Source organism: Glycine soja, chromosome 4, assembly GCF_004193775.1.
Source record: "Glycine soja cultivar W05 chromosome 4, ASM419377v2, whole genome shotgun sequence".
In the NCBI taxonomy this organism is placed as follows: Eukaryota; Viridiplantae; Streptophyta; class Magnoliopsida; order Fabales; family Fabaceae; genus Glycine; species Glycine soja.
In genome coordinates, this window is record NC_041005.1 from 39,661,502 (window position 1) to 39,674,365 (window position 12,864).

Here is a 12,864-nt window from a genome sequence, read left to right on the forward strand (position 1 = left end):
TAATTGGATAGTTTTCATATTTTTATTTTGATCAATAAAAAAATATACCATATTAATTTCCAGAGTTGTTATATCTACTATATAAAATTTGAAAAAATAAAATAAATATAAAATATTTTAATTTATATGATTCTTGCATATTATAATTTATTTAATATTCTATTTAAAATAAAATAAATATAAAACCTGCATTAATTAAATTATATAAAATCTGTATTGAATTATTTGAAGAAAACAAATAAGAACATCATATGACATCATCTTATAAAATAAATATATATAAATTTTTTTCTTGATCCCTGTTAAATAACCTAAGACCACAATTATTTAATAACAAAAGGAGTAACATTTTTTATTTAGTGTATCGGTTAGAAAAGTAAATTTTTAATGTATAAGTACATTAAAACCCTTTACACAAAAGTTTACGCATTCCAAGCCAATAAACAGAAAAAACTCACTTGTTACTTTGAAGAGAACGTGGGTTACATGACTCTTTCTCAAACACACCCTTGCTTGCATCAGTAAAGAAAGCCCATCATTATTAAAATTAGAAAATCCTATGGCGGGTCATTTCGGGTTAAAAAAGACAGACTCCATCTTTAATTCAAAAACATAATTCCAGAAATATCTAGCCTCAACTAGGAAAATCCTCATCATGGGTTTGACCTTGGAACACTTATTACAGAAGTCGAGGTAAGATCAAAAAAATGTGGCACCAACAAATTTCAAAAGAACACAACGATATTATAATGATATTATAATATCGCCACTGCTGAATAATTACATATTGCTCTCCTGCAATTAGCCTTCCAGTGCTGAAGCTCCAGAGATAATCTCTATCAATTCAGTGGTGATTGATGCTTGACGAGTTCTGCCACAAAATGAACAGAGACCGGTCAGTCCAGTCACAAAATAAATTGACACCTCCAATACACATTTTTAAACACACTCTTTTAATTGAAATTTATTAAAAAGCCCATGCATGGATACATGATTGCATGGGAATAATGTACTCACTGTAATTTCCAATGCATTGATAAGGTGAAGTTCAATAAAAACTCTTATGCTGAATTCATAAACCAATGCCAGTTAGCAAGACCCTTTATTTTATCTCTCTTTTCTTATCATGTGTCACCAAGACACCTCTCTTTATCTCTCTGGGTGTCTACTAGGGGACTAGTGTCTTCCCTTAATTTTCCATATTTCCCAACAAAGACGCTACCAACTAAGACATGCATGTAGAAGAATAGAAAGAAAAAGAGACCTGTTATAGGTGAGCGTGAGACGATCAAGCATATCCCCAGCATTCCTGCTAGAGCTGTCCATTGCAGACATTCTTGCTCCTTGCTCACTACAGGCATTCTCCAACACGGCATTGTACATCACCTGCACATAGCAAAGTAGTGTAAAAATAAAGAAGTAGAGCATGATCTGAAGAAAGGACACTAGTTTCAAACTAGGTATAAAAAAGAAAACACAAAGCTAGAAAGGAAGTCCATTAAAAAGTTAAAGCATGCCAAAGAACGTTCTTCTGAAATGTTTATTCTAATAGAAAGAGTCATTATATTATTATGTGTGTATATAAAACAAAAAATCAATATCAATATCCAAAAAAGCTAGTAGTAGTTTTGCCATCCATGAATTCAGAAAATCATCTGATCACAAGGCCAGAGTGAACTTGTCATAAACTCACGAACCCCCTACAGTTTGAATTACTAAAAGCAACCACAAGAACAGTCAAACAAGGAAAGCCGTACCATGTGAATCTTATTTATCAAATTTTGTACCCATTTCATTTTTTATTGCAGTTGAAAATCAAATCAGGATTTGTCCATGAAAAGGTCCATTAAAGGAAGAATCACACACTTTAGTAGTTAGTTTTGTCTGTGTCATACAATCTAGAGCACAGTTTTAAAAACCAGCTCGAACCAACCAGTCGGACCGGTAACCACAAAGCAGTGATACAGACTGTCTGGGCCAGTTATTGGATCATTCGTGTCATTGAATCATTGGGAACTGAAGCAAACCGGCGAGTTTCCAAATGAACCATCGAACCAGAGGATGTAATGACTCAACCGGTTATTGAACTTTAAACTAGCTTTTTTTATTTGTGCAGCTTTACTTTTACGATCAGAGCACAATAGCCATGGCTGTCTCAATCTGCTTCAGCAGCATACTTTCTCGATCTGCACACACAACAGCATACTTTCTCTTCCCATGCTGCCACATTTAAGCTAAAACATTTTTTTACAAAACTAGCTACTAAAACTTCAGCATTGCAAGTTGTGCATCCTTGGTGCTCAGGTGTCTCTCGCACATTTTCACATGTTTTTTGTTATAAACATTAGTGGACAAAACTGCCATTTTGGAGGTTATTATATTAAATATTTAAAATTTAAAATATCATAATAAAAATATTTATTGACATTTATAATATAAAAAAGTATATATATATATATATAATTTTAATCTTTAAATATATATTTATATATAAATATGAATAATAAATAATATAATATTAATATAGATTTGAACTTGAAGAATGAGCTTGTGTAATTATAATAATTTGTGATGTGATTTTTTTTGCTTTTCTAAAGACAGGTATAAAATTTTCATTTTTTTTTAATATAGACCACGTCATGCAAGTCAATTAATAACCCACTGGTTCAAGCATTGACCCAGTGACTCTACTGGGTCGATCACCGGTTCAATTTTTAAAACTAATCTAGAGGCCACCAATTCCAATCCTAGAAACAAGCTATTCCCTTGCAGATGGCTGCATATACCTCGAGATAATTTCATTTTGCCATCAGTTTAGGAAAAGTTGACAAATTAGGAGGATATGTAAAAGATATTCTTTCTTTTTAACCACTTTGACATGTATGAAAAAATATTGAGTTTCATTTCCTATGAAATGAATCAAAAAAAAATGTTATTAACATGACAATAGGAAATTTCCTAAAGCAAAACTCATAAGAGTAAATTTCCTTGCATTGTTGCTTTGTAAAATTTCAGTTGATCAGTATCGGATGTTTAGATAATATTCACTAGTGTAATAACGTAAATAAGTATAAAAAACAAAAAATAAAGCCAGCAGCAAAGTTAGTTTGTCAAAGTTTTTGAAAATTACTCACACAAGAAAACTGGAACTCAGCCAGATTCTGAAGAATTTCAGCTTTTGTTTCGCCACCTTCAATCTCATATGAATCCAATTCCCCGAGCTTTCCTCCTGATTCAGCCTCTCTCTCAATAACCTACATGAAAACCACCTTACTTCATAAGATTGAACAAGTAAATAGCATCATACCAAAGCCTATCATTGCAAAATATAACTCCCTTCAGGCCTTTCTACATACAAAGCAACAGTAAACACAAAATTTTGCCAAGATTAGATGTTAGGCTCAATGGACAACATTCGGAAAATGTAGGCAAAATAAAAAAAGATTGACAAATGGAAGTACCTCAGGAGACAGTACAGTTGACACTGTTGGCAAAAATTGTACAACAGAATGAAATTTGTTGAAAACAATCCTTAATGCGTCATACTCCACATTCTTTAGAATGTCATCTGCCAAGACAGACACCTGAAAGATCCAACAAATAGCATAGAACAGTGGAGACATTTCAGTGCAAGATTGCGTAAATCAAGCATATTTAAAATGTATATATGTTGGAGACAATTTTGATTTCCAATCATCAAAATCCATATTTATGTATTTAACTAGCTTATTTTGTGGATTATAAACATTTGCTTAGCTTCATCTTAAGATTTAGACCGGAAAAAAAAATCCCCAAAAAATTGTTGAACCAAACATGTGCAATGTTTGAATTTCAAAAACAATAACTAAGCCCTATCCACCTGAATCAGGTTGGCTACAAAGGCCAATAAGCATATCAGGCTCAATCAGAAAATGTGTTATTAAAACCATTTAAAAGATCATAATTTCAATCTATCTTTCAACAATTTAATTTGTAAGATCAGCTGAGAACTTAATTGCATAAAAAATGTAAAACCCATGAATTTAAGATTCAAAAGCACACTAAAAGTCCACATCTATAAAATATTCTTTTACTGTTGTCCACCTCAACCTCTTTATTTTTCAATGCTTAATTCCATTTTTCCTTAAAAAAGGTTGCCAATAAAAATACCAAACTGTCAAAATTCTCATAATCTTGGCTCTTCTACCATAATTACAATTGAACTAATCAATTCAAAGAAAAGTTAATGTTCAGGCTTCAATGTAGATTAAAACAAGCAGGCTCTTGCAAGAAAATGTAGGGGCAGAAATATAATAGTGTAAGACTTAACCATTGGGTGGCAGAGAGACACAACAAGCAAACCTGAGTGTAATTCAAGGGATTTTTCTGCAATTCAGTAAGGCTGAGCACAATGTGTTTCCTTGAGTCACGCAACAATTGAGCTTTAGCCTTCTCTCCCAATATGACATATTTTGTCTCTTTATCAGGACCTGTTGTAGTAAACATGTATATAATCAGAACCGTACACCGTAGTTATCAATTTCAGATAGTAGCGGTCAACCCCAAAAACACATTAGTGAGATAGTTGATAGTGGGATGGTCACTATTCTGAAGATTTTAAATAAAAATTAAATATTTTACACTGCACATAAAAATGCTCAAAAAAAGTATCCAAATTTAAGATATATTCATAATTAATATTCAAAAGTCATAGTCTTAAGCTGATACAAATAAGTAATAACAAAAGGTCAACAAAATGAGAACTCAAATAAGTTTATACCTATGCTAAAAGTAATAAAACTCAGAATACAAAAAACAAAAAAAAAATAGTGAGCAACACTGCCATTAGAAATGAACCGGGCATAGCTCAACCACCAAAGTAGTTCAAGCGAGAAGAATTGCCATTTCCACATGCCTTCTAAGGAGAAATCTGTTCATATTTCTAGCCAATGTGAGAAATCTTAACACACCCTTCACACCGTAGACGAACATCTAGAGAGTGAAGTTGGTTGGACTTGACATATATAGGTGGCTTAACATTAAACTGGATAGAGTCTGATACTATATTAAAAATGGACTTGGCCTATGTGAACCCAAAAGAAAGCTCAAGATTGAAGAATTACCAAAGTATTCTGACAATATTCCTAAACAATGTGAGATATTTTAACAGACCCCACACGCAAAACTGGGCATCTGCGTGTCAACCAACACCCAAAACTTGTACTAGACATTTAAAATATGAGCCATTTTTTTCATATTTTAGACCTAATATTACAAGTTACATTCAAATTCACCCTTGGACAAGCAGTATACACATATCATCTTCATCTGCTATTTTCATCCCAATTATCTAGGTAAATAATATTTTGGGAACATCCATTACAAATTTATGTTCAGAGATTTAAGCTCATAAAAAAATTACCAGAATTCAATTTGTACAAAACCCTGCTTATCTTGACAGACGTGGAATTGATTCCACCACAAAGACCTTTGTCCGAAGAGATGGTAACAACAACGTTTTTCTTAACATCAGCACCTTAGATGATAAACACAAAACAAAATCAAAAAAACAAGGTCAGAGCATCAGAAAAATAAAATAAAATTCCACACACTAAAAACATACCACATAGCTAATTCATAAAAAATCCAATGAAAGAGTTCACATGTATTAAGATACCAAAATAGATCACTACGAGATCACGAAACATACTGGGATTGTCGCCGAGAAGAGCGGTGAACGGCTGCCAGAGGCCGCGGGAATTTTCAGCTCTGGTCTGAACGGCTCTCAGCTTGGACGCGGCAACCATCTTCATGGCCTTGGTGATCTTCTGGATATTCCTCACACTCTTCATTCGGTTTCTCACTGCATTATTCATAACACATAACGTTTGAAATTAAAAAAAAAAAAAAACCCTAACTGTAGAACGAAATTAAGAGAAAAACGGATCGTACCCACTTGAGTGGAAATGAAGCGCGCGCCATGAGGGGATTGGTCTCTGAAAGAGAGAAAACGAAAAATGTTCGAATCGATTAGTGTGTGGCATCGACCGATCGAGATCAGGAAAAATCAAAGAGACGAATTTTGATGAAGAATAGTAAAACGAGAGAAAGGGGAACAAACACTGACTGAGAGATGAGAGAGGAACGGAGGGCGTTGATTGGTTGGGTCAAACGCCTTCCTTCGCGACGCAGAGCAGCAGCCATCGCCATCGTTCTTCTTCGATCGCACTTGCGAAACCCTAGCTAGTAGAGCTGCAACGATACACAACTGAGTCTTTTTTCTTTTTTTTTTTTTTTGTTGAGGAACAATGCACACTGCGTTTCGCTCTTTCGAAGTGGTCTCGGTTTGGGCATCACACTGTACAACGTGTGTTGTTGTGTTGTTGTGTTGTCTTGTCTTGTCACATATCCATGCTCTTTTCAATTTTTTCCAAGTGATTTGTTACTACTAACTAGGTAAGTAAATAGTGGCAAAATTACGCTGTAAATTTGTAATTTACATTTATAATTAATTAATTAAATAAAATGTGATTTCATCTTTTTTTTATTTGACTAAAATATTCATGTGGTCTATTATCCTTTGTCTTTATTTGACTAAAATAAAAAAATTCAAGTAAAAATATATGTGTTTCAAATTTAAAAAATATTTTTAAAAATAGACTCAACTAGAAACAACAAATTATATTTTCAATCTTTTCTAAATAATTAAAAATATGATGGCACTTTAAAGTATTTTATTTTTGAATTTCTAAATCTTGAAATTTTAAAAATAAAAATTATTTTCGAAAAATATACACCCAAACCAAGCACACCTAAAAAAAACAATATTTCAAGAATAAATATTTGCACTTTTTAAAAAATAAACGGCTGAATTACAATCTAAATAAAAATAAGGGACAATTGTGTATCTTTCATAAAATAAAGAACCAAATTAGAATATAAAATAAAGTTAAATTACTTATTTGATCCTTATATTTTCATGCATACATTTTAGTCTTTATAATTTAAAAATGGTAATATTTTTATAGTTAATTATAATTAATAATATTACTCATATTTTGATAATAAGGACTAAAAGAAAATTAAAATATAAAATATAAGGACTAAAAAAATCACTTTTAAATTATAAAGACTAAAAAAAAAATAAAATATAAATTATAAGGACTAAAAAATAATTTTTAAACTATAAGGACTAAAAAAATTAAAATGTAAATTATGAAAATTAAAAGAAATACTTTAAAACTATAAGAAATAAAAGATACAAAGATATATCAATCATATAAATAATTAAACCTCAAAATAAAGATAAAGCACTACCAGAATACTTTAACCATTTTTATTTAACTTTTTTTCTCTTACGGGAATGGGCCACAAGCCCCGGTTATTTAACCAGTAGCAAGTAAGAAAAACATTAAATGGAATAAAAAAAGGTTTTTATGTAAAAACAAAAAGGAAAAAGAGGCAATAACCTTCTCATCGTCGATGCTTCAACTAGTAGCAAGAAAAAATAAAAACACAAGTTAAAAGGAATAAAAAGATTTTTACTCTAGAAATTAGTCCGATCTTCTTGTTGGGAGGTATTTTCACTTCGAAGCACACTTTCAGAGAAGGAAATCAACTAGTTGATAAGTTTGTCAATTTTGATTTAGCTCTAGATAGACAGCTTATTATTTATGATGTTATTCCTCCCTTGATTTCTAACTTTGTTATGAAGGATGTAAGTGAATCATTTTTCCTTGCGTTATTAATTTCAGTTATGGGGTTCTTTTCCTCCCATTGAGAAAAAAAAAAAAAAGGCAATAAAATTTATAAGCAATTTTTGAATAAAAAAATTTAGATTAGGAAGAAAGAATAAATTTAAAAACTTAAGAAAAATACATGAGAGCATAAGAGTAGTTGAAAAACAATTTAAGAAAGTGAAGGTTTTAAGAGATAAGATAATTTAATATATAGAGAGAAAATTTTAAAAATGATGAATATATTGAGAAATTTTAAAATTACAATTAAATATTAAATTATTATGAAGTCACCTATTGTAATAAGAAAAATTAGATTTTGACTCATGCAAGTTGCACGAGATATACATAATGTTTAAGAACTTTTATTTGAATTTTATATTGAATGAATGTAATTTGTTATATTTTTTCTTCATATTTTCATTAAAAAATATTCATCACTATTTGTTATATTTTTTTCATAATTTTCATGTTGATAAAATAAAGCGTTTAATAAATTATTTAAATTAAGAAAGAGATAACCATAAAAAGTATATTTAAATTAAAATTATTATAATAAAAAATATAATTTTACCATATAAATGTGATTTCATGTAAATTATCTATCTTGTGAATTAAGTGGAAATTTCTAGTTTCTTTAATAAAAAAATATTCATAATTGTGCTATATTTATATATAATTTTTATACATATGAATGCCTAAAAGAAAATTAAAATTTGTCTAGGTAGAAGAAAAGCATTAATACTTTATTTAAGTGAGAAAATAATATATAAATGAATAATTATTTACTTAAAATTAATTTTAGACACTAATTTTTCTTTCAAAAATAATAATGATGATGATGAATGTAATTAAACATATATTAATTATGAAAATTAAATTTTACTTTGATTTGACAAAAATCTATAGCAAGAAAATTTATCCGTGTGAATTCAATACAAATTTCCCTGCATTGTTTTATAAAAAAAATATGCTTATGTGTTATATTTTACATTTTAAATTAGTCTAATTTTTTCTTCATATTTTCATGAAAAACATTCATCCCTATTTTTTCATACTTTTTATGTTTGTGAAATAAAACATTCATTATATTGTTGAGGTCGGGAAATAAATAATCATAAAAAATACATTTAAATGAAAATTGTTATAATAAAAAAATGATTTCATCATAATATAATTTAGATATTAATACATTTTCAGGGAAGTCGTTCATCCCCATGAATTAATTGAAATTTTCTTGTTTGCTTTTATATATAGAAAAAAACATCCCTTTGTATTATATTTTATATATAATTTTTATTCTAGTATGTTATAATATACATATCAATTTATCAAATAAAATTAAAATTTGTCCAGGTAGAAGAAAATTATAAATAATTTATTTAAATTAGAAGATAATAAATAAAAATTGAATAATTGTTTGCTTAAAAATTAATTTTAAACACTAATTTTGCATGAGAAAATCATACTGGTTGGTTATGTTGATTTAATTTGATTTTTGATATGCAAATAAGTATATATTAATTATATAGAAGAAATTTTAATTTTAATTAGATAATTTTTTTAGTAAAATTTTTTATCCCTGTCAATTCAAAATAAATCCTCCTACTTTTTTTTTAATGTTCATTATGTATGTTATATTTTATATATCTAATATATGATAAGTTAAGTCTAAATATTTTTTCATACTTTCGTGAAAAATATTTAACTGCATTTTTTAGGATTTTATTCATACTTTATAAGTTCATAAGATAAAATATTTAATACATTATTTAAAAAAAAGACAGACATAAAAATACATTTATATTTAAATTATGATAATACAAAATTAAAATCTCAACATAATAATTTAGATATTAATATGATTTTAGGTGAATTATTCATCCTTGTGTATTAAGTGAAAATTTTGTATTCGATTTTATAAAAAAAAAAGGTTAAATTTTTTTTGGTCTATGATAAATGTCTAAATTTTGTTTTTAATCCCTAATTATTTAAATTTAGTTGTTGATCCTTGAATTTAAAATCTTGTTTTTCATCCTTGAAATTTTTTAGATAATACTTTATGGAAGACAACAAAATTTTATTTTATCATGGACCAACAATATATTTAAGCCTAAAAATTATCCATTCTTATTTGTTATGTTTTATATACAATTTTTATTTTGATATATTGCATATACATATTAATGCATAAAAGAAAATTAAAATTCATCCAATTAAAAGAAAATATCAAATAATTTATTTAAGTTAGAAGATCATAAATAAAAAACAAATAATTGTATATACAAATTTTGCATGGAAAATATAATATTGATTTTGTTGATTTAATTTTATTTTTTTATGTAATTAAATATATATTAATTGAAAAAAGACAATGAAACTCAATAAATCAAGAAGGGGTGAATTGGTTTTCAAAACAAAACGTACTTTTAAAATCAGAGTTACAAAACAAAACTTATTTTGTATGGATCATATCACAAAACTTTATGAACCGAAATCAATCTACTCTTAAACAAGATCATTCATTAACATCATTTCTTTCACAAATATAAAACTTGAACCTTTTTGAAAAATTGATTAATACTTGAATGAGAGAAAAATATGAGATCAAGAGAAAAAAATACACAATCTTTTTATACTGGTTCACTCTCCACTACTAGAGAAGCTAACCCAGTTATATAATCTAAAACCAGAATTAGATTTCCACTATGCATCAAGAATTCTTACAAGCAATCATAGTCAATCTACAATTCTCATCCCGGAAAAAGAGACTTAGGCACCCAACACTGGGGTCATTTGTGAATAAGAGCCTAAGAGAACCATATTCTTAGCCTAAACTAGAAACACCTGTTGGAATTTTTTATTCCAATAATTAATGTGGGTTAATATTATAAGATAATTATATTAATTATTTATCATTAGTGGGTTTTATTTTGTGTGATCAAATTAAGTGAGTCTGTTAGACAACTAAATCAGAAGATATGGACTTAAATAAGCAGATGTCAGTGTTGGTCCATTAGGGGATAATGAGAACCATATTAGGTTAATAAACTATAAGAAGACTATGCTTCCCAATATACCGAGCCCTCACGTATAGTTTTTCTTATCCCCATCTAAAGAGTTACGAAGGTACTGTTAAGGAATAAAGAGGTTTCAGTTGAGGAAGAACCATCAAGCCACTGGTTATGTTCTTAGTCGATTATCTCAGATCCTAAGAACCATGATACCACTACAAATTCAGATCCCACTGCGTTTGTTTGATCAATCATTATGAATTCAGGTATTTCTAAAACTCTTCTTGATAATATAACGTAATGTGTTCCTAGTGGTTATATTGGTATTTTATAAGGATCCTCTAAAATTCCAGCAATTGATATCAGAGCCACCATTATGGTTAGATTATTAGGAATTAAAGTTCTTTTTTGCAATAGACTAGTTTGTAAGAATTGGGTTGTTTTTCTATTTCATCAAAAAAGAAATGTTGCTTTGTTGTTTTCCTGATCATGGTTTCTGACGATTAGCTTTTAACGTCATCTAATCATGTATTAGTTTGTTTCTCTTCCTTTTGGATAAAATTTGTGCTTCATGTTTTTTGCAATGCTAATAAATTAAAGGATAAACATTATTATATATTTTATTTATATAAATCTTGGTTTTCTAACATGGGAGAAAATTAAAGTTGAAGGTGAAGTGAAGTTTCTCAAGTCTCCAAGGTGCATTGCACAAACATCACAAACATAAATCAGTACTAATGAAATATTTTTTATGAATAATCTTTTTATTTTTTATTTATATAAAATCTTTTAAAGATTACTTTTCGGAATTTATACATGATTTTTTTTATTTCCTTTCATAAATTTGTAATAATATTATTTATGGATGCAATATTTATTTGGGGTATTTTAAGTATAAATCAATGATAACATTAAATATAATTTAAGGATATAATATTTACTTGTCATAATTAATATTTTATATTTTTTTGCTATCATGATTGAGTGTAAAATCTAGTAGTAATATATCATTTCCATTTATTTGTATGTCTAGTATTTGATATCCTTTCCATTCACAAGATACAAATAAATGGAAAGGATATCAAATATTGACCTGTTCCATTTAAAAAAATACTAGACATACAAATAAATGGAAAGGATATGTTACTACTAGATTTATTTGTGATTGACATGTTCTACAAAAGATTGTTATATATTTTTATATAACTAAATTATATGTGAAAGTTATATAATTTTAAGACCTCTCATTTATTATATTAAATTGTCTTGTATTTTTTTTTGTTAAATTGATTGAAACAACATGTTGTCAAAGTAACATATGTTGCGTAAGTTGATTTAATTAAATTTACATAGATGTTGTATGAAATTATTCATGTCAGTTGTGCTCAATCCAAAGGAAGACACAATTTGACAGAATAATTACATGCTTGTGATGGTAAGCATGTGTTAATTATAAATAGTGTGATTTTTCATGTAAATAATGAAATGTTCAAAGACAATCATTATTTGACCGGAATAATCATCATATAAGTTTTTTCATGTGAGCAATGGAGTCTCCAAAGACAATCTTTGTTTGATAGGACTTATCACCAATGTTTGATCAATGCATTGAGAGTACCACTTGCACTTAGTCTTTTTCAATCCAAAGATTAAGGATTAATGGTGTGCTAGGTATCTTGTTTGAATCTTGAAATTTACCATAAAGATTATTATGCATTGTATATTTATTGTTCTCTTCTTTAATTGTTGTTATTATTACTACTATGGTTTAAATTACTCATATTATTTAAATCTCAAAGTTGCATGTATAAAATTTAGAGTTTGAGGGGAGTCTGTTGAGAGTTAAAGATATTGCATTTTTTTTCTAGAGAAGAAACAAGAGAATAAGATAAGGAATTTCCTTTTTGCTTTTGTAGGATGAGACATATAAAAAAGGTCACATTTAAACTATTTAGTGTGTGAAAATAATAAACTTTTCATTTTTGTTTGTTTTAAAGTTAATTTAATTTTGTACCGAAGGATGTTAGTGGGTAAATCTTGGTTTTACTACTCACAAAAACATGTCTATCGATGCTACCTATGGAGTCATTCGCCAAGTGATAATTAAAGATTCTTCTATATGGATGATGACATAA

The 12,864-nt window shown here is 28.3% G+C and overlaps 1 protein-coding gene across 1 annotated transcript; it reads right to left on the bottom strand.

Annotated features, from left to right (window-relative positions):
- Positions 1–513: 513 nt before the first annotated feature.
- On the bottom strand, positions 514–6,358 carry LOC114409669 (ATP synthase subunit gamma, mitochondrial-like). Its single transcript, XM_028373206.1, has 9 exons — positions 6,107–6,358; positions 5,932–5,975; positions 5,690–5,842; positions 5,402–5,515; positions 4,342–4,469; positions 3,462–3,584; positions 3,135–3,254; positions 1,265–1,386; positions 514–871 (listed from the first exon to the last, which is right to left on the bottom strand). The coding sequence occupies exons 1-9, from the start codon at positions 6,187–6,189 to the stop codon at positions 802–804; spliced, it is 957 nt and encodes a 318-aa protein (XP_028229007.1). The 5' UTR covers positions 6,190–6,358; the 3' UTR covers positions 514–801.
- Between the last annotated feature and the right edge of the window lie 6,506 nt (positions 6,359–12,864).